Source organism: Cheilinus undulatus, linkage group 16, assembly GCF_018320785.1.
Source record: "Cheilinus undulatus linkage group 16, ASM1832078v1, whole genome shotgun sequence".
In the NCBI taxonomy this organism is placed as follows: Eukaryota; Metazoa; Chordata; class Actinopteri; order Labriformes; family Labridae; genus Cheilinus; species Cheilinus undulatus.
Window position 1 is genome coordinate 19,956,300 of NC_054880.1, and position 22,684 is coordinate 19,978,983.

At 39.1% G+C, this 22,684-nt stretch overlaps 1 protein-coding gene across 1 annotated transcript in view; it reads right to left on the bottom strand.

Moving 5' to 3' along the window:
- Positions 1 to 2,721: 2,721 nt before the first annotated feature.
- LOC121523667 (brevican core protein-like) overlaps positions 2,722 to 22,684 on the bottom strand; it is a 30,567-nt gene continuing 10,604 nt past the window's right edge. Inside the window, exons 2-14 of the mRNA XM_041808599.1 lie at positions 18,922 to 19,001; positions 18,391 to 18,774; positions 17,532 to 17,706; positions 15,542 to 15,669; positions 14,859 to 15,152; positions 13,880 to 14,752; positions 12,257 to 13,741; positions 6,212 to 6,319; positions 5,948 to 6,106; positions 5,780 to 5,862; positions 3,355 to 3,499; positions 3,061 to 3,243; positions 2,722 to 2,843 (exon numbers count right to left, since the gene is read on the bottom strand). Of these exons, the coding sequence (XP_041664533.1) occupies positions 2,722 to 2,843; positions 3,061 to 3,243; positions 3,355 to 3,499; positions 5,780 to 5,862; positions 5,948 to 6,106; positions 6,212 to 6,319; positions 12,257 to 13,741; positions 13,880 to 14,752; positions 14,859 to 15,152; positions 15,542 to 15,669; positions 17,532 to 17,706; positions 18,391 to 18,774; positions 18,922 to 19,001 (4,219 nt within the window). The remainder of the gene's footprint in view (positions 2,844 to 3,060; positions 3,244 to 3,354; positions 3,500 to 5,779; positions 5,863 to 5,947; positions 6,107 to 6,211; positions 6,320 to 12,256; positions 13,742 to 13,879; positions 14,753 to 14,858; positions 15,153 to 15,541; positions 15,670 to 17,531; positions 17,707 to 18,390; positions 18,775 to 18,921; positions 19,002 to 22,684) is intronic.

The window sequence follows — 22,684 nt, forward strand, 5'->3', positions numbered from 1 at the left end:
TTTCTCCTTATGTTGTTACAACATCTAACCCCTTCCTCTATCAAAGCTGTTAATTGCATCAAAACTGGCCTTTTACTCTTAAAATGTATATCTATCTTAGAAAATAAAGAATTAAAAGGACTCAAAGCAGTTTGTGGCTAAATCATGAAATATTGTGGACCTAAAGTGGACCTTTTTTTTGCTATTTGCCTGCAGTGATTGAAGCAAGTAGGTTTTACACTCTATAACAGCTGTCTCAGTAGGTTTAATATATATATGACTTTACACATAAGTATAAAGTTCTGTATAATAATAGAGACAATGCACCACATGGATCTTCATAAAAGTAGCCTATTTTTATTTTAAAGTGTTTGACAGCAGACTACCTTTGGAGTTGTTTGCAGCTTTTTTGTTTAAGGCTTTCTACCGTTTTTATGCAGTTTTCCAGATATTTTCTAAGGACTATGCTGTGATAAAGAATGTCGACTGAGTGACGAACTAATGCCAGCTTGCCATCATTTCCTACAGCATTAATTTGTAACACGGCCCTATGATGCCACCTGGTGGTTGAAAACCTTTGACTGTTGCACAAACTTCAGGTAGAGAAAAACATCAAAAATATCATTAGTGAGTTATAAACCCTGTTCATTTTAGCCAGAACAACAAAAGCAGCGTTAAACAGATCTCTCCTGATTAAAGTAAGCCAGGGAGAAATTCACTGGCAGAGAGGTTTAGTTTCAGTGCAGTGTGTCCTCGACATTAGCCAACTCCTGCTCTTTGTCAGGAGTTTCTCTGTAACTAGCTAGCTTAAACACCTGCGACCGTTAGCTCCAAACCAACAAATACGTCCGCTTTGCTTATTCATACGTTATTTTATTCCTCATGACTTTAAACACTAACACTTATGTTTGTAGCTGACAACTAAAAAAGCAATAATGTCAATTTTAAACATGAAATTACTTACTTGTTTTTGCGGTCTTTTTGTTTTTCCGGAGTGGTGAAACCGTGACGTAGTCTTTCTGTTGCTTTCAACGACCATTGACGCACGGTCGCGCAGAATTACGTCACAACTTTACCTTTTTAAACTTACAAGTAAAGATTCACCTGTTTGATTGCTATATAATGTCAAATAGTTTTTTGTGAGCCAAAACATTTTGTGTGTGATTTCACAAATTTAAAAGTCGTTAAATATAACTCAGTTAATTGTATTTTTTTTATATAATAGTAGTCTCTGTTTATTTTAATTTTTTTCAAAATTTCAGAGATCTCCAGCCACAGATGTTTAGGCCTATTCAGTGTAGGCTACAGAAGAGCATGGCTACGTTCACACTGGCCTTAAAGCTCAATTCTGATCTTTATTCAGGTCTTCTCTTTTTGGAAATCAGATATGTCTCTGATTTAGACCCACATATGAAAGTGGCCTGAATCTGTAAAGATTGGATTCAATAGGACTTGTGCTGTATACCCAGTCAGAAAAAAATCGGATATGAGTCACATATGAGCATTTGTGTCACTTTGGGTATGTTTACACTGCAGTGAAAAATGACCCAAATCTGATTTAATTGCTCATATGTGACTCATGTCTGATTTCATTTGACAATGTGAATGACCCAAGTCCTATTGAATCTGATCTTTTCATACCAGAGAAAAGATCAGATCTGACCAAAGATCAGAAGTGAGCATTAAGGTCTGCTGTGTGAATGCAGCCAAAGTGGCCTGAAACTGGTATGAAAATGTCATATTCAATGCAGATATCTTTCCAAATATAGGCCTTTTCATGATTAAACATGACTGTAGACCTAAAAAAAAAAGTAGGCTACAAACAAATAAGCTTGATGGATGTAGGTCATCTATTCCACAAACTCTAACATGATCTAATATCACAATCTGGTCAATACTTTTCTGATAATACACCCCATAAAAGGTTAAATTCCATTTTTATATATACAAAGGGTATAGCTAAAAAGGGGGTTGTTTATCTGTTATTAGTCTGGGAGTCAGCTTATGCCAGCTCAAACACAAAATGATAGACATACACAGTGCTTGGGGTAAAATAAGAACACAATTTATTCTTTGCTCTGTTCTACAAAACTTTATTACAACATAAAGCTGACGAACAAAACTGTGTCGGCTGGAAATAAAAGGTCTCTCCCAGAAGTAGGTGGACATCGATCAAAGGTGTAAAAACGAACATATAGGCCTTTGTACTGAATTATTGTTTGTTCAGATGACATTGTGCTTTGGAGTCCATAAATTCCTTAAAAAAGGCAGAAACTTTTCTCTAAAAATCTATCACAGAAAAGGTCTGTAAGATAAGAAAGATATTGAAAACATTAGCACCATTTTGTAAAAGGTTCTTGATTCAACAAAGTAACAGCTTAACTGTATGTTGATTAGGAATTGAAGAAGTAATGAGGAGTTCAGTGAAATTCTTTGTCATGAAATTAATTGTTTTAACCTCATTTGAAGACTGAAAAACACTACATTTAACTCTTACGGTCTCAAGACCAAAACAGTGGAAAATAATTGAAGGGACATTGAAACATAGGTCCTTTAAACTTCTATAAAAGAAAAACAAGCCCGTTTGTGTACTCAGGTTTCTTCGGTTTTTATCTCTATGCATTGGTTTTTGATGTGCTCCTGTCTTGGGTGATCATTGGTTAAAGCCTTGATTCTTGCCACCTTGTCAAGTTACAACAGCAGTATTTAAGAAAATAAAGAGAAGGGAAGCATGGCTTTTATTTAGAACCTGATGTCCCAGTACTGCGGTGCCTCTTTAACTGCTTCATGCTGGTCTTCAGCAGCAGCAAAGTCACTGCTGGGCTCAAACGTCGCCTCAGGGTGCTGGGTTTGATCTCTGGCCACTGCAAGGGCAAAAAAAAGTGGTGTATCAATGGAGAAATATGTGTATGTGAGTTATTTTTCTCCTTCTTGTCATTTAAAAAATCTTTAGAAAACACCATTAAAATTAAACAAATAACTTTACGAGAACCTGCTAATGTGAAATAATACTATAAAGAAATAAAAAAGAAGGAGTCAAGTATAATGTAGTTGTTTGCCAGTTTTAATTTCTTATCTTACCAGGGATGCAGAGGATTTGGGGCCGCTCCCACCTGCCTTCAGACAGACACCTTATCACAGGATTAAATCTTTGCTGGAAGCCCTCAGCGCAGTGATATCTCACGACTGCGCTGGTTTCATATCTCTGTCGAACTTTTCCAAATATGGAGGCATTTCGAACCTTTGGTGGTGGTCCACAGGACGCTGTTTGCAAACATAAGATATTTCAGCTTAATGGATAAAAATCAAAGCTGTAACAATTAGTGCAATCCATAAAAATTGAAGAGGCTAAGATTTCTAATTTACAGTACTCACAGGTGCCTTTCTTGCAGGTGTATGCTAGGTGATAGTTGCACGGTACGTCACTCCAGCGTCCATCATCATGCCACACCATCACCACACAGTCTTCGCCTGATAGGAAATAACTGTCTGGCTGACCTCTGTACCAGTTCTCATACAGCTGAATATGTACAGAGGAGACAAGGGTGAATATTAATCTTTTTTCTTCAATTGAAAAAAAAAAATCATAATACATTTGATTCATAATGTGCTTTTAAGGTCTCAAAGACACTATACATTAGATAAAAGTCACAACATCAAAACAGCATTAACATAGCAACATTCACAAAGGTTAAAGTCCCTGTAAAGTGGTAATGAAATCTGTAATTTTTTTTGTTGTATGGCAGAGCACTGTGCCATGACAAACATAACTAAATATATAAAATCAAGAATAAAATCAGCACACCCCTTCATGAGAAAGAAGATGCTCTCAATTTTTTAAAAATGACAAGCTGGAGGAATCATCTGTCTGTTATGCTGCTATGTCAAACCTGTTTTTAAGCCACCAGAGAAACAATCACATTTATGACATGACAGGCAAACATTTAAGTCCCAAGTTTCATGTTCTCATCTTGTATTTATCACTTCAGGTACTCCTAATGCTTCATTTTCTGAGTTATGTGAAGTTATGGTTTTCCTTCATGAAACGCCTGTGTTGTTAAGTTACTGCTGAAAAAAACTCAATTTCCTGATGGAGCACTTTAAAATAAAAGTCTTCAAAGGTGAATAGGATAGGAGGCTTTTATTGTGACAGACTTGGCTGGAATAAAACAGGACTAACATTGGATACTTTACCAATCAGTACTGCAACGCTAACAGAAAAGAAGGATTGAACCGTTGCTGCTTTGAGAGAGACAAAGCCACAAGCTGGCTTTCCATTACAGTTTTTCGTAAAACAAAAGTGATATTTCTTAAATTTCAACTGAGTACAGTTTGAATTTGAAATTGCATGTGCTTCCATTGAAGGAAGTTTTAGGCATGCCTTGACAATTTTGAACAAAAGATGAAAACAACGGATGATAGTTCAGAGGAAAAGTCTGTATGTATGGCAAAAGCCACGTATAAGGGTATAAGTATGATGTTAAGAAAAGTCTTGTCTCCTCTTCTGAGTGAACTGGTCATGTGACACCATACATTACATCCTGTGACTTGTAAATGTGGAAAAAGTGTTTCCATTGCACTTTTGTGATATATTTCTATATCAAAACTTCTGAAAAACCTCCTCATGAGAGCATAAAATCTTTTTAGTGATATTTGGGAGGTTTTTTGAAATTCAGGTGTTTCCATTACCAGTTCTTTATTGCGCTGTTTTGATTTTGCATATTTCTAAGGGTAAAGGAAACACAGCTACAGTCTGCTGCTTTTGATCACCCAGGACTGAAGACAAGTGAAATATGAATTAAAAAAAATTTTTTTTAGGCAGGTAAGATTTTTGTTCCTGCTGGGACAAGTTCAAGTGAAGAATAGACAACCACTCCAGCAATTAGCCTTCCCCTGCCTGGATCTTTGCCAGAGCAGAGAGACAGAAGTCTGTTTTTCTGTCACAAATTACTTTGTTATAATGCTTTTAATGACCCATAGGCCACTGTGGATGATAGATTTGGGAAATTTACCTCACAGTGAATCAAAAACACATAATTTAGCTGAGTGTTAAATGCCAAAGAAGGCCGTGACATCAGCTGACAACAAACTGTAGATACAGTGTTTGTGATTTTATATTGTTGTAGCGTTATGGGGGATTAGGATTATTCACTCAGTGTCCCGTGATTTTATAGGGTACTATACTGGCCCTGCCCAAATTAAACCTAGCCAAGAAAGAGGTGAAAAACTTTCTAACAGTCTCAACCAAAATTCAGTCACGCATAGATATCAGTATTTGATGACATGATTACAGCAATCTTATTCCAGCAAATCTAGCGTGTTTAGACACAAATTTTTGATTTCACTTTACAGGGACTTTAAATAAGCAATGACATATCATCAACATAGAAATAACACAGAGCACAGCCACATGTTAAAAGCTTCTTTAAAAAAGTGAGTCTTGAGCAATAATGTGAATGTGTTTGGGTCAGTGCAGTGTTAAACATTGATCTGAATGAGATAGCCTCACTTCTAGTCCCTGATTAAAGTCAAACTTAGGCTCTTCTAGCCATCCTAAAACTTAGGATGGTCTCAGTAAAACTAAGGATGTCTATAGTGCATCCTTTGGGTAGAAATGTGTAAACTACTTTCATATACTAATGAACATGCAACTGTTCTGGGGTGCCAGATAAGTTGAAATCCCCCTTTGAGTTCTAGATTTGTTTCCTTTCTGACTGTATTTTCTCCCAAAACTCATGAATCCGTCTAAATCTTTTTGTACATTAGATATAAGCCACACTACAGTTTCAGCATCTCTTACCAGTGGGTTCCCATCAGACCAGCGGAAATCATCCTCAATGGTTTTGTCATTCAAACCAGTCCACTGGTATTCTTTATAGTTGCCTGGTGGAAAAATGTGGCAAATATTCTGTTAAAGCTTTAAAACACAAACTGCTTGGGATGATAACTCATGACAGTCCAAACCCACTGTTAATGTAACTCTGTTCCTCAGGGGTCATGATGGACACCAGGTGAGCTCCTTGCATACGACAGTGCTGCTCCGCCACCTCCCAGCTCAGGCGCTGGCTGAAGTGTCGGTAACAGAAACCATGGAACTTATCCCAACCTGGCTCACACTGCTCCATATCTGAAAAACATCACATAGGAGAGAAAAAAGACTTATTTTTACTTATTAGGAACCAAATGCAAGTGCAAGTTATTTACCAGGCATAACAAAGGCCAAACAGCTCACCAGTCTGACAGAAATCTCCTTCATATGTTGGCAAACAGAGACATTTAATCTGCCCACCAGTCTCAGTGCAGGTTCCTCCATTACGGCAGGGGTCTCCCACACAAACATCTGAAAAGAAAAAAGGAAGAAAAGGCGATTATGCTGAGATCAATTGAAAGGGAACTGCCTGTGACTGTTATTATTCAATTTGTTAGTATTTATTATTGATAGGCACATTAATGCTTGTACTTGAGATAAGCAAACATTGGAGATGCACCTAGGCTTGTTTATTAATGACTTACATGGCTTTACAAAAGAGGGAAAACGGACAAAAAAAGTTAAAAGTAACAGTATACATGTTGAAGCTGCAGTGTGCATCTGCATCAGCAGAGGGCAGCAGAGGACGAATTCAGAACTCAAACTCTTCAGGGCCTTCTTCAGTCTCCTTTTTGTTCGTTTCCCCACATTTTTCTCTTCTTTGTTTTCTTCTTTCCTCCTCTTTACTTCTTTTATTGTGAAATATACATATCAAACTTGAATGCAGTATGTTTTCCTCTTTGAATGACCATGTTGTGCCTTTCAGAAACACATCTGATATAGCTATGTAGTTTCAGTTTACTTTGCAGACATAGGAGTTACATATTTATGTCAAACCTGCTGAATTTCACCACTGTAAATTCAACTTGTAAATTGTGTTAAAGGAACTGGAACAACACCTGGTGACACTCAAAATATGTAATTGCCAGTTTAATTGAACAGTTGAACAAAATTGTTGTTCTAAAAAAATACTTTGAAACAAACCAAGTTTCTCAGCAAGGAAGAAGGAAATTTTTCACTTTGGTCGTTAGATATTAAAACAGTATTTGAAATGTAACATGAGAGAAACATATATACATGTGTACAGTGTATCTTGAAAGATATGGAGCTATAATTGCTGGAAAATATTTGCAAATGCATGCATACACTGAACTATCTGGCATGCCTGTTGAAATGCTTGACTGAATTGTGTGTTCTGACAGAGCAAATTTTTTGAGGGATGTATGTAAATGTGCTGTTCCCTATGTCTGTGAGTTGAGAACTGAAGGATCCCAAAAGTTTAAAACAAAAAAGCCCTGTCAGCAGCTAACCTAACACGCCAGATCGAATCCTATCCTTTGCATTTTGCATTCTCAGACTGGCAATAATTTTACAGAATGCTCAATATAGAACTGAGATGCAAACCGTGTTTCTCACTGGTGATGTGTGAAACAAATCCATCTGGCGTGTCAGGTTAATATAAAATTATATTTTCTAGTCATTTAAAATCAAGCACCCGTTCTAAAAATTGTATTCAATATGGTGAATGCTGTACATTTTTTGTACATTAAACAAAAACACACAAATGAAAAATAAAATAAATAACACTGCTTTGTCAAAATATTTACCAAATAAATCAAACTGTAAATGGAGCATGGGGACAATAAATAAACCATAAAACTCAAAGATGACTAAATTTTACCTACTTTTTAGTATAAAAGCCATTTTACACAACCTAGCAGCAGTCCTTATTTATAAGGAATCTTTTATTACTGGTTATTAAATTAATATAGATACATTTTCTCCTCTCTTTCGCTCTCTCTCCCTCTGTGTGAGTGGAGATGGAGCCCTAAGCAACGTCATTCCCCCCTCCCCTCCTGCTTTTCTTTTATCGCATCCGATTGGTTAAAAGTCTTACACAAAAACATACACCTACACACACACATCGGGTCAACCACAGCCCTTGAGAACAGTGAGAAGAAAATATCCTCCCTTTATTGTGTGCTCTTTTGTGTGGGGAGGGGACACATCCCTACAAGAGATGCACACAACCAAGACAAGCTTTCGGTGTGGCTCTCCGCTCGGGTTTTAACAAGGAAAGTGGTCCAGTTCTGAGTAAACTGCAGGGGTCCTACAGCGACACCCGAGTATCACTCAGTCAGTCAGTCACTCAGTCAGATACAAACAGACCCATGTTTAGGGCTGACCTCAGAGGTCAGCCAAAAAGGGTTATGTTAATATAAAAAATGTTAATATACACTACATGGACAAATGTAATCGATCACCTGACCATTACACTGACAGTGACATCAAATTCTAATACATGAACTTGGCCAGACTTTTGCAGCTATAACAGCTTCCACTCTTCTTTTGGAGTGTTTCTGTGGGAATTTGTGCCCATTCATTCTGTAGATCATTATAAGGTCAGGCACTGATGTTGAACTAGAAGGTCTGACTCGCAATCTCCGTTCCAGTTCATCCCAAAGGTACTCGATGAGGTTGAGGTCAGGACTCTGTGCGAGCCAGTCAAGTTCTTCCACACAAAACTCATCAACCATCTTCAGAGTCCTTGCTTTGTGCACTGGGGCACAGTCATGTTGGAACAGAAAAGGGCTTCCCCAAACTGTTGCCACAAAGTTGGAAGCATAGCACTGTTCAAAATGTCTTGGCATTCTTAAGCATTAAGACTGCCCTTCACTGGAGATAAGGGGCCTAAAAGAAATGCTGAAAAACAGCCCCATACCATTATCCCTCCTCCACCAAACTTCACAGGTGGCACAGTGTAGTCAGGAGTAGTTCTCCCGGCATCTACCAAACCCAGACTTGCCCATCCAACTGCCAAACAGAGAACAGTGATTCATCACTCCACAGAACATATTTCCACTGCTCCACAGTCCAGTGTCAGTGTGCTTTACACCACTCCATCTGATGCGTGGCATTAGACATGGTGATGTGAGGCTTGCATGCAGCTGCTCAGCCATAGAAACCCATTCAATACAGCTCCCACCTCACAGTTTTTGTGTTTACATTAATGCCAGTGGAAATTCTGACTTCTTCAGCCATAGAATCAGGAGAGCATTGGTGACTTTATGCACCATGAACCTTAACAGTCGCTGACCCCGATCTACGTGGTCTTCTGCTTTGTGGCTGAGTTGCTGTTGTTCCTAAATGCATCCACTTTCTGATAATATCACTGACAAGTGACTGTGGAATATCCAGCAGGGATGAAATTACACTAATAGTCCTACTGCAAAGGCAAGGTGTTTGATTTTATACACCTGTGGCAACAGGTCTGATTGAAACAGCTGAATTCAATATGTAACAGGTGTGGCCAAATACTTTTTTCCACATAGTGTATATGATATATTTTTAGGTATTCAAGCATGTTTTGTGCAGCAAACCAGCCTTTTAAGATAAGTGTACACATTTATAGATGTATGTATGCATTTGTGGACCTATTTACTTATTTGCAAATAGTTTGGGGATAATTAATCCATAAAAGGTACTCGTATTGATATTTCGTGTTTCTTTTTTATTGCAGCTACAACTGATTTTTTGTGTAAACCTGAGAAAGGAGCAAAAGCTGTCCCAGTAACAAGCTAGGTTGTTTACGTTCCTTTAGAAAATCAGAGGCTGGCATTCCAAGTGAATTTTCTAAATTTGTAAAAGAGGCAAGGACATTCGTGTTTAATCTAAAAAAAAACATTTACAAGATGATTTGGTTTATTTGTTTCCTTTTGACACCCTGTACACAAGAATTTGTGGTGTCTGTCATTACTCTGCAAACTCACATAACCCTCCTTCAGAGAAGGAGGTGTCTGTGTGTCAAAGGTAGTCATTGCTCTGCAAAAATAAGTTGAGTTTGTATCAGATGTACCAAAAACAAACAAAAAAAAGGGTTCAACATAAAGTCACATGTGCATAAGTTTTAGGTATGAGGGTGGTAAGGATTCCTCACTGAACCTGATGTGCCACCACCCAGGGCTGAGTCAAGCTTGACACATGTTGACACATGTGTTGCTTGACAGCTAAGGGCAAAGTCAACAGCATCTCTTTTTCTCCTGGCCTTTTCAGCCCTGGTTATACACCCACTAGACTACTGGTGGTTTTCAGGCTCTTGGGACATCCACGACATGACCAGGGGGTTATGACAACTGTACAACCTGACTGGACAGTATCCAAGTCTGTGCTGAATCACCACATCTGCCCCTTGCTCTGTGGACTTTGCTGTGTTTTCACCAGGGTATTTTCCTGGTATTATGCAAGGACATCCAGAGCACGACTGGGGTTGTGTCAATCCTCATTCTTGCCTTCCCTTAGGTGGCTTAATCCCCAAATCTACGCCTTAATTATGCCTCAGTTTTGGGCCCAAACATGTCTAAAAGTTCTGCACAGTACTGTATATTGAGATCTCTAGAGTTGTCAAGCCTTTTTGTTTTTTATTGCTTTTTATAAGTTTGCAGTTGTTACTGTTTGAATTAAACAATAATTGATGTCATTCTTCATGTCTTTCTGTGTGATTTACTCCGAGTGCTAAGCTAAGGCAATATACATGTGTTTAAGCAATGATTCCACAAGAAAAAGTAATTTCACGCTCCAACTTGTGCTATACTTATTTGCTGAAGTAATATTTTTGATGCTGAAAAAGGAAAATTAAAAAATAAGTGAAGAAGAAAGGACAGATTGGTTTTGTGAAATGGCAACTGTGAACACATTACAGTTTTCTTGGTACACAAAAACTCCTCTCTGTGTTAAAGGGCAATTCCCTGTTTTTGGGGTGATGTTTAGTGACAGCAGCTTCTTTGACTGACATTTTTCTTTCTTGTATAGAAATATATATATATACTTAATGATCATTCATATCAGTGTTTGAGATACCGGCTGTGATTTATGTAGCTAAAGAAAACATTTCAGACTTAAAGAAAACAAAATAAATTCATCAACTGATGATGAGACAAAACACAATCATAGATTAGTCGACTTTATCATTTAGCTTAAAACACAAAACGGTACAAATCTTAATATTCTATGGTTAAAACAACAGAACAGACTTAAGTATGAAACATTTATGAACTATGAAGAATATTCAAATGTATAATTAAATGCTTCCATTCACAACAAAGCAGCTGAACATTTGTGCTTTTAAACATAAAAAACTGTGCTTCTGGTGCTACACTGTCTAAAACTGTAATGGAAGTCCTAAACAATGAAAACTGTTTCAGCACTTGCCAGTTACACATCAACAACAACACAGTTAGTTTTGAGCAAGTAATCTGATTGGACAAGAGGTGTTCCATGAGTGCTGTTATACAATATAACAGCACTGAGATTCTATATGAGTGACTTTATAGAGATGTTACTGAAAACTATAATCTGCGAGTAGAGCATGAGGTTTTCTTATTTATTAAACAGTCAAACAAGACTCAGATTTAAGTGTCACCTCTAATTTCACTGTTTGCATTATAAACAGAAACTTGCAGCAAAACTGTGGAAAAGTTGTATTTGTTTTAATGACAACTGGACTCTACTTTTTACTGCTTCATGTTGCTCCTACAACTGCTGTATAAACGCATTTTCACATAAGGAAGTGCTGTTAAACTGAATATCAGCACTTGAAACGTTTTGTAGCCATGCTGTCTTTCAGTACATCAGCACTCCCTCTTGTGTGATATCACTTAATTATGAACCAATAATCTTGCTGCAATGACTGTTACTTTATACCTAGATCAGCTCAATTAAACCACACACTTCTAGATTTCTTCGAAAGACACTGTGAGGGAAAGAACTCACACCTGTGCTGAAATGCATCACAATACATAGGATCCATTTGAGATGCTGATTAAGGGTTAACTAAACCATCACTCTCACAGAAAGTCGACAAGTATGCACTGAAACACTCCTTTATAAACATATTAAAGTACTTCACAGAAGTCAATCTTTGGATGAGGAAGAAAACATCATGCACGACAAAAGTGGGCTGTAGACAAATGCCAAATGGGAGCTGTCCCAATGTGAGTATCTCAGAAGGGAGATGGAGTCACAGGGAGGAAGTGAGGAAGGTGAAGCGGGAGGAGTCAAAGGTGTGAGTGGGCTTTCTGAGACAACAAGTGGAACAAACGTGGGAAGTCGTTTGAAAAGGAGGGGAGGTGTTTTACAGAAAATGGAGCAGAGGCAGGTTGGGGCAGAGGACAGACCAGGGAATTTAGTGCATTGTCGCATCAAGTAGCAGGAGGAGGACGGTTAGGCTGATGAGAGTGGCTTTAACATTACCTGAAACTTTCCCTGTGCCGCCTACAGCTGCCCTCTCATTGGGCAATATAAGCAGGGTGGGCGGCTGGGTGAGACTAAACTCAACATCCACCAGACCTTGATCCACCGGTGGCATGAAGGTTGTCTCCATCGGGGGCTCCGACGTCTTGTGGAAAAGACTCGGCCTTGAGGTGGTTGAGCTCCAGGAACGTCTGGACCAGTGTGTGGTGGTCTTAATGGCGGTGGTTGATGTCTTCATGGAAGCAGGAGTAGGTTTTGTAGTTGTGGAAGAATCTGGAGATGTTGTGAAGGTTTTACTGCTGTACTCTAGATCTTTCATGGACTCTTGGGGTCCAGTTGTGGTTGTCAGCAAAGCCCAGTTCAATGTTTGTGAATCAAAAGGAAAAACAGTAAAGTCTTCTTCAAAGGTTGGGGCAATGCTAGCTTCTTCTTGAGGTGTTGGGACAACAGAAGCTTCCTCTTCAAAGTTTATGCCAATGTTAGCTTCTTCTCCGAAAGCAAGGGTTGGTGTAATGTCTGTTCCTTCATCTGTTGAGGCAAAGGTATTTTCATCTTCAGGAGTTTGGGTGATGTGAGTTTCTCCTTCAGTTGTTCTGGTGAAGTAAGTATCCTCAGGACTTTGGGTAACATTGGCTTCCTCTTCAAGAGCTGGGGGAACATTACCTTCTTCTTCAATGTTTGTGGCAATGCTGTCTTTTTCTTCAAGCGTTGGGGCACTGCTAGCTTCTTGTTCTTCTGGGGAAAATGTTGGAGAGAGTTTATCGTTCTCTTTAAGGACTGGGGCAAAGGTTGAAGCAATGCTAGTTTCATTTTCAAGTGTTGTGGTGATATCAGCTTGCTCAGCAGCTGGGGTAACATTACCTTCTTTATCCAGAGGAACAAAGGCTTTCCCTTCAAGAGTTGGAGAAACCTTGGCTTGCTCTTCTTCAAAAGTTGGACTCACTGTAACACCCTCTTCTTTTGCTGGGGCAATTTTTATGTCTTCAACAAGGATTGAAGTAATTGTTCCAGGTTCATTTCCACTTGCCTCTTCATAGGTGTCAGTCATATCCAAATGAACCCTGTTAGCTGATGTTTGATACCACACTGTGGTATGCTCAGTAGGCAACTGAGAGGAGTTGGAGATCTCTGAGGTCTCAGTTGTAGTTAGATTTACTCCAGAAAGGATGCCATCTTCAGACTTTGTTGGATGCACCATTTTTTCTACACTCTCCATAGTGGCTGTGTCTTCAATTTCTAAGCTTGTGCTTCCCTCCTGCCTAGAAGTTGAGAACTCCCAGAACTGTGACACGGTGGAGAGGACATCCAAGCCTGTTTGCGCTGGATGATGTGACCAAGGTGAGACCGTTGGGTCCACAAGTGTTGTCTGAGGCTCTGAAGGAGCGCCTCTAGCGGATACAGAAGTTGTCAAATTAGTTGTGGAGCTAGAAGTAGACAACTCTGATGTGGGACTTAAGCTGATGGCTTCGACATCAATGTCTTTCTCTATAAAATACATTAAAAAACATTATTAGCATTATCATTAAAACAAGAACATTGATTCTCCAAACTGTAGAATACTTTTCATTAAGATATTGTTGTTTCATTTGTCTACTGACATATTTAAATTCATGCTTTTCATACCTTCAGAAATATCCCCAGACCCATCCAGATTCACCCACAGTGAGGTCAGGTCTAGCATGGATGATTGTGTTGTTGAGGCCGGTTGTGTTGCAAGTTCTTCCTCTCCTCTTAAGGCCTGAGTTGAGACAGACAAATGATCAGGATCTTTCACTGCTGCCTCCTCCAGCTCAACCTGAACCATGGGCTCGAGGGTCATGAGAGTCACCTCCCAGGGACTCTCATCTTCAGTGTGATTGCTGTCTGTGTCATTGTAATTGGTGGGTAATATGTCAATACTTGAATAGGTCTCATTTGTTTCTTGGGAATCTAGTTGTCTCTCAGATGGCTCTGTGCTCTCTTCAGTAGTTGTGTCTGAGACTGTCTGGTTTTGTTTGTATGATAATTCAGGAAACCCTGTGATGTTCTCTGACTCAGACTGGTTGAAGGTAAAGGTCAAGTTGTTGTGAGAGTAAGTTTGGTTGTGAACACTGGGTGGTAATGATGTGTTTTGTGCAGAATCATAGGTTTCTGTTATGTTGATAGTAATGTTCATTGGTGCTGTAGGATGCTGGGAGTCATAGCTCATTTCTGTAGGAGACAAAGTTTCATTAAATCTCTGAAGGAGGTCTGTTGTAGGCGTTGTGTTTAAGGGAGACTCTGTCGTGTCTGATATTTCTGTCAGGTGTGTATCGATAATGTTTTCCTCTGTGAACGAGGTGGAGAAAAAGGGAGAAGATTCCAGCACCCTCTCTGCTTTGAGTTCCACCTGTTCAGGATGAGAGTTCAATTTGAGCTCTTGAGCTGTTTCCATTAGAATAACAACATTTTCTCCAATGTCCTCTGACTCTTTGGCCTCGTAGCTCCCTGGGGGATCAGTCTGAGCATTTCTGCTTTCTGCAGAGTACAGAAAAAGGATTGAAATTTAGATCTGACAGAGAAGTGTCCAGTCTATTTTTTACAAAGAAGTACTGACAGGTACCAGTTTGCTTGTAGTACTTACCTCTGAAGCAGTAAACATCATGAAGGCTGGAAGGCTCTGGGAAACCGGTTTGGTTGCTGAAGCGGTACAAGGTTTTGACGCCTGCTAAGGGTCCTCCACATCGCTCTCTAGGGGTCAAGATGGGGTAGCGCACACTGCCATCTGATAGCCAGCCAGGACTGCAGCGATCCAGACCTTCACTCCATGCAGAGTACAGCTGTGCTGTTGTAGCCAGCTGTGCTCCTGCTGCTCTGCAGTATGACTGAGCTTCAGCGAAGGACAACTGTTGTGGGATGGCGTCATGAAAAACCTCCCCTACAAACAAGAAATAGTTTTAGTTTATGTTCATTCTAAATGTAGACCAATAGCTTCAAGTCATGTGACAGACGGGGTCAATTTTTAGCTCAAAATAGATGTGACAAAGTATGCAAACATGTTGGCTGATTATTAATAGAAAAAACTAAAGGAGAAAACTGTCCACTAGAGGGCACTAAGATCTGTTTTCCTCTGTAAAATGTCTTCTTGCCTAAATTTTTCCACTTGCTAAACAGACAAATGTAAAAGGTTCTGATGAAAATGTTTTTTTTTTTTTTGTTGAAATAACTTTCTTTAGTTTTGAAGCTCTACAAATGTTTACCTGAAATAGTCCAGAAGGTCTACAAAAGGTAGGACTTGACTTTTGACCTAGGAATTGTTGTTCATACCGTCAATATCTTCCACGTAACAGTAAACATCATAAAGATCGTCTGGGTCCATCGTCCCATAGTTTCTCACTCCTGGCTGGCCATCCATGTCTCCATAGCAACCTTCCCGCGGGACTTGGATCGGGTACCTATAAAAATGGAAACAAAATTACAGTAAAAGGTTAGGAAATACACCAGGTGAGGTTATGATTACTCCTAGAGAGGAACACTTTGCAATGATGGCAGGAATAGGTGAAATAGACTTTCGGTTTATTGCTGGAAAATTCAAAAACATGTTCCTGACTTCACTGTAAAATAGCCAGAACATTACAGTTTAACAAAGGACAGCTCTGTCCAGGGTCTAAAACACACACCATCTCTCCATGAGTTGGCTGTCTTTCCTGCCTCACAATAATTTTCTCTTCATTTTTAACACTTTCCAAACAGCCTTGCAATGCATTATCATGACTCTGACTTAAGTGAAAAGCTACACAAACAAAGACTCTGTCCAAGGTTTAAACCTGAAGCCCTTTGGCCAAAAGACTTCAATACTAACCACCACAAGACAGGCCTGCGTTGCAGTGCTTGCATGTTTAGGATTTGCCTTAACAGACAAGCCATGCACTACTATTATATGTATGGTCTGTTTAGTTTCCAGTTCATTATGGTAATTATAAAGGTTTGTACTGCATATATGTTCAGGTTTTTACAGTTTTCCTCACATAATGATGGGTCAAAAGCATGATCCAGACTTCAGTGGGAGAAAGTCTGAACATTCAGCCTACATAAAGACAAGCTTCACATGTGAGAACCTCTTACTGTGATCTGGCAACCCTATCCGCCCTACCAGTGGCCTACCTTGAGGTACTGAGCTCTTTAGATTTTTACACTTTCTCTTTCATAATGAGAGTTCAAAAACATGATCCCGACTTAAGTTGGAAAAGCCAGAACATTTACAGGGATAGATCCCATAATAGATCAATCCTTGAATGTCTTGCTGTAAGGCCAGATCCCTAACCCTCTGCACCACTGTCTCAAAATGCTAGTCTGCCTAGTTTTCTATGGGAAAACATACTCAAAATTTGAAAGTGTGAACCGGACTTCAGGAGGAGAAAGCAAGAAAATTCAAGGTACACATAAGGAAAGGCCCTGCAAGGATATTCAACTCTGAACAAGCTTTCTATGAGGCCACAGTGCTAACACCAGCAGGTTAGTATGGTGGTGTTGACTTGTTAAGGGTTTGTACTTTCCAGTAGTAACGATTAAAAACATCATGTAATTAATCATTTAACATACTTTTGATGTTTCTTTTTGACAAAACATCCCTATATCTTTGTGGTCTAGTCAAATTTTCCATATCAGACCCAAATTTGTTAAACAATTACATGTAATAGTCATCAACATCTAACCTGACATGCCAGGTTGACTGTTTCATACCAGCATATCCATTGCATGGCATAAATTTCACATCCATCTGGGCCACGGCCAATTTTGGTGTTTGGGGAGAGCAGAACAGTCTTCCAACGTCCTGTCTGGTAGAGTCATTACTGGCCAATCAGAGCAACAGAATATATGACATCATGGGCATGCGCAGCCCTAAGGAATAAACTACACAACTCTTGCCCAGGCTGGTAAAGAGTAGAGCAAAAACATCTTTCCACTAAGAAAAGCTTTCAGTGTGGCTCCTCATTTAATATTAACCAAAGTTGTCCAGTTTTGCCACTATAGCTACAATAAAGGCAATCTTTTCAATGGTCACCATTTTTCCCAATTTGCAGTACAACTAAACCATGCTGCTGTCTCATTCTCCTCAAATGGCCTGGTTGGTCTATTCATACTCAGACCCGGTGCAAATGTGTCAGACTGAAGCTTTGCAAGATGGATTTGCCTGACGACAGACATGGAATCTGGATGATCCACCAGCTCTGCAAGGTTAATCAACTGCAAAACATTACGAACAACAGTAAGCGGACTATATCCCAATCTCTAAAATATTAAAAGATCGACATACCTGACAGACTGATCAGCCAGCCAGCCTGCATCACACTGCTCATAGCCATCGTAATAAGCTGCCAGCAGCTGGTCAGGAGTGGCGATTTGAGCCCCGATGGCTTCACAAGCGCTTTGGGCCTGAGTGAAAGAGAAAGCGTAGCGGCCCAGAGCATCTCTATAGTGGAACACGACACCTAAACATACAAACAATCACAAAAACACATGTAAAGACACATTTAGATTTATATATATAAAAAAAAACAAAAAAATCCCCTTAAATAGGGAAAAGTTAATCAATCAGAAAAATAAGCAAGTAAGTCCAACTTAATCAGATCAGCAGTTCTTGTTGTGACAGAGGTTGAACTATAAAACAAACCACTATGGATCATTTCATGATGGTGGCAGCAGCCCAAAAATGGAAATGGAAATTTAAATTTGAATGAAAATGATGCCAGGGAAAAGGAGCTCTACTTGAAGAAATAATCTTGACAGTCTCTGTTGGGTAAAAAAATGACATTTTTCAAAAAATAATAAAATCCATGGATGGATGAATAAATCAAACCACAGAATTAAAAAAAAATTGAATTATTTCATTAGTAACTAAGTCACAATAATGCAAAGTGACAAAATAATGCAGTTTCAGCTATATTTTTTGTCTAGACAAGGTAATAAAGTTTAATCTCAGAAACGTCTGACTTTTCTCCCTTTAACTTCATTCTGCTAGCCTCAAAAACAAAACTCTCTTCATGATCATCCCCTGCCAAAGCTCCCTTCACAAGCATTTGCTTTACTTATGTGTGTTAAATGTACCCACATACATAGATTAATAAAATTTACTCTCAAACTGTTGTCATAATTTACTTATTCCCTTTGGTTACCTTTGACTTTGAGTTGTACGAGGTCGCTGGCGTCCTCCAGGCCCTGCTGCACCTCGCAGCGATAGTGACCCGAGTCACTGGAGCGTAAATCTCCCAACCACAGAGACAGATCATCAGGGGAGGTTGTGTAGTTTAGCCAGGCAGCGCGATCTCTGTACGCCTCATTCACTTTTATCCTCTGACCCCGCGCCACCAGAATCTGTGTCTCCACCCCGTCGGACACAACCGTCCACTTTACACGCGGTGTGACAGGGGCCGAGGAAGAGGAGGATGTGGTGGGTGTGGAGGACAGAGACACCAGGCAAGGGATGGAGATGGAACTGCCCAGCGGGGCGGAAATTGGACCTGAGTGAGGGATGGTCACCTGGAGCTGCCGCACATCGTCTGCAGGACAAAAAGATGCAAAGCGAGAAGGGCAAAGAGTAAATCTGCTGATATTTATGAATCATTACCCTTTAAATACTATGTTATACTTGTAACTCATCACTGAATGTGAATGAACACTGAACGAGAGAGGAAACATCAACATACCGAATGTAGATGGAGTTTGGGTGGGGAAGGCCTGAGTAAGACCACAGAATGCTATGAGAACTGCAAGTACGTGGACATGCCTGTGGAGATAAAAGATAAAACTGTAAAAAAGATGGAGTTTGATAAAGCTTTCCTTATGTTATCTCAAGGGAAAGATCATAGTTCATTTCTTCTCACAGTAAACTATATCGTCTAATTTCACACGTTTAACCTTTAATAGGCAGTAGGACTTCTGATATTAAAGGTCATGTATTGTGTTGATTCAGCAGGTTGGCTGACATGCTTCACTGATCTCATCAAACTGATCTACTGACCAAATCCTAATGTCCATCCTAAAGCCTCAGCACTGAACCCTCATGGACTTTAACAGCTTCAGGTGTGCAGTGTGGGAGTGCATTCGGGCCTGAGGCATCAAGCATGCAAACAACCATCAAACGATAAGAAAACCTCCAACCTTCAGAATATATTTGTATTTCTTTCATTGCAGTGTTGATGTATTTCAGCAAAGCATTAAAAACCAGAAAAAAGAACAATAATAACACTTTGTGAATATCTGACTGAGAATCACAAACAATTCTTCAAACATGCCATCCACCTTACTACCTTGTTCCTAGCTCCCATGATAGCGCATGAATTCTGAGTGTGACTTCCAGTGCCTTCTGTCAAACCGGTGTTTTCTAACCTTGCAAAGCAGATGGATACGCCCGTTTCCGTGTCTCTCACTGGCGAATCCATCTTGCAAAGCTCCCAAAGTTTCCCAAATGCTGTCTATGAGCAGTTTTCCAGATGGATGTGTGAAACACATCCATCTGGCGTGCCATGTTAATCTAGCTTAGTTTAGCAATCTTTGCTAAACTGAAGGTGAATTCCTTCCAAACCAACCGTCGTTAACTGTTTGCCACTGAGAGAAATACAACTTTCCCACATTTGCTATTAAGGTTACGTAGCTGCTTCGTGAGCTTAGCTTTAGCTTCATTAGCTATGTCAGCTGCATTAGATACATTAACTACGTAACTACATCTGCTACATCACAGGAAGTTCCATCCATAATATTATCTACATTTGAGCCCCTGGAATAAGGTGGAAAAAATAACCACAAACGTGGTTAAATGAATACACATACTGTCTCTCAAGCTTGCTTGCCTTGGGCAGTCATGGCCATGCTTGCCTTGTTTACATCTTCTTCATACTTTATTAAGTGTTAAATATTAAGTGTGGGCCAGGGCTAAAGGTGGGTCATAAGAAGTTATCTACAATAACTACAAAACACAGAATTTAAAGAAACTCAATCACATTTTAAGCTATCATAAAATACTTAATTACATTTTATGATCTCAAGTCTCAGAAGTAACAAAACACAGCCAGAAGTTCGAACCCATGTCACCTTTAGGACTGATTTTGTCTGATGTGCACAGCTGGTGTCATGGTTTAACTGTTGTTTTGGAAGAATCTATCAGAATATTCAGAAAAATGTCAACCACTCAAATTTATTAAATGAAAAACATTGCAGTCTGGACCTTAGATGGAAAAAAAAAAAAAACATGAGTAAGTGAACTGAGTGAACAGATGGGATAAAACAAACATGTTTAAGAAGCCCATCATTAAAGATGCTGGAGGAGAACATGCATGCATACTTTCTATTGCAGGGGTTAAACGATATTGGGAGGATATAGTTAATGATTATTACTACTTCATGAGACCAATAACCGATATTTGGAACTGATCTGCATTTATTGGGACATACAAATGTACTTAATGTGGCAAAAGTAAAATTTCATGATCAAAAAAAGCAGAAAAATAATTTAGCCATAGCTCTATCAGCATGAGAAATGGCACAAAGCAGCACAGTAGCAGCGAGAAAACAGGAAGTAATACCAAATGCTTGCAGTGTCAGCAGCCCCCAGGTGTAAGTGTTGATTGGCAGGTAAACACGGGATACCTAGCCAATCAGATTGTGTTGTATGCAGGAAATTTTGTGAGACTTTGGAGAGTGAAAATAAACTAATTAATTTCATTGATTATCAGTAATATAAGAGGCTGATATTGATATTCCGCCAAATGCCAAATATTGGTATCGATAATCAGACAGTCCAATAATTAGTCTTCCCCTATTTTATTGTACTCCATTGATAACATATAAATTTTAGTGTTTTTCCTGGGCTCTTGAGAAATATACACATTATCAGTGGAAACCCAGCTTTATTATCCTAAGATAAAAGATAAATAAGTCTAGATCTTAAGAAAACTACAAAATATATTTTTTGCAGGAAAATGGAGTAAAATAAAATGTATTAACGTATGTCTGCTTGGGATTCCATATACGGTAGACTTTTTGCCCAACTTTTTTTCCAGGCACCCATTTGTGACCTTCTGAAAACAGCTCTGCGGGCCACTTTTGGGTCCCGATCCACCAGTTGAGAACCACTGCTCTAGGTCACCAAGTTCACTTCAAAGTCTGGGTAATTCTCACAAGAAAATCCACAGAAATGTGGTCTAAAGGAAAGTGCAATTTGCAGATCAAAAGTCTGCATGAGAGCTCTCACATATTTTATTATATGACCGTGGATAGAAACAGTGTCACACTAAATGAGAAAGCACCTCACAGCTTTGATTCTATGAGTGTGAAAATGTAGCAAAAATGTCACATTAAAGGTCACAGCTTGCCCACCTTTGTGTTACATTTAGCTCCCACTCTTTTTGATTCTAGTATGTACTGATGTTTAGGTACTTTTTTTTTTGCATTTAACCTGATCTTTATCTCTTAAGTAAAGTAGTACGATTACCTTACCTTTATGTTGCTACCTGGGCTTTTTCTTTAAGATTTATTTTTGGGCTTTTTCATGCCTTTAATTTGATAGAGGAAGGACAGTGGATAGACTTGGAAACAGGGAAGAGAGCGGGGAGAGACATGCGGTAAAGGGCCACAGGCCGGATTTAAACCCGGGCCACCCGCGTACATGGGTAGCACCTTAAACCACTCGACCAGCTGCGCTCCAGCTACCTGGGCTTTTGCACATAACATAATAAAAACACATGAAAAGTTAAAGGATTCAGATCTAAAGGTTATCTTTGGAGAATAATGACATGCCTTTAAAGAAAGAGCAAACAAGTTCACCAAAAAATGCCTGTGGGAGAGGATATTATTAGAACAAGATAAGAGTCCTCAGCCATGCAGATTTGTGAAGCTGTCCACAGTCAGAGTTGTGCTTTGAAATAAATGCCAACCATCTAAGGGTAGCGAGAAAGGACATACTAATTAATATGGAAATAGCATGAATGTCATAGTCAAATTTAGAGGTGATCTATTGTTGTTGAGATATTTCACACTGAAATCAGTGGTTCTCTAAAGTGTGAAGAATCCATCCTCTTGCTAGAATGTCTGTAGAAAAGTCCTTGCAATCAATCTTATAGTTACGTGGAGATCTCAGTCTGGATGAAAGATGACAAAATCAAAAATAACACTTGTACTTTGTATACTAAGTTTTTTTTTTTTTCAAAAAAAGGATGAGAATTATAGGTGCCTAATTTAGACTATTGTCACTGATAAATGGGTCAGACAATTGTTATTATTCCTAAAATTATATTTGACTGGAACAATGCTCTTTGATCGGCAGAAAACATGGACTCCAAAATGAGTCAAAAATCTGTGTAAAAGCATGCTTAAAATAGATCAAATAGAGATATTATGAATGAGTAGTTTATCAAACACATTTCTAAGTATAATTTAGTAAAATGGTGCAACACTGAAGGCTAAACCCTCAAA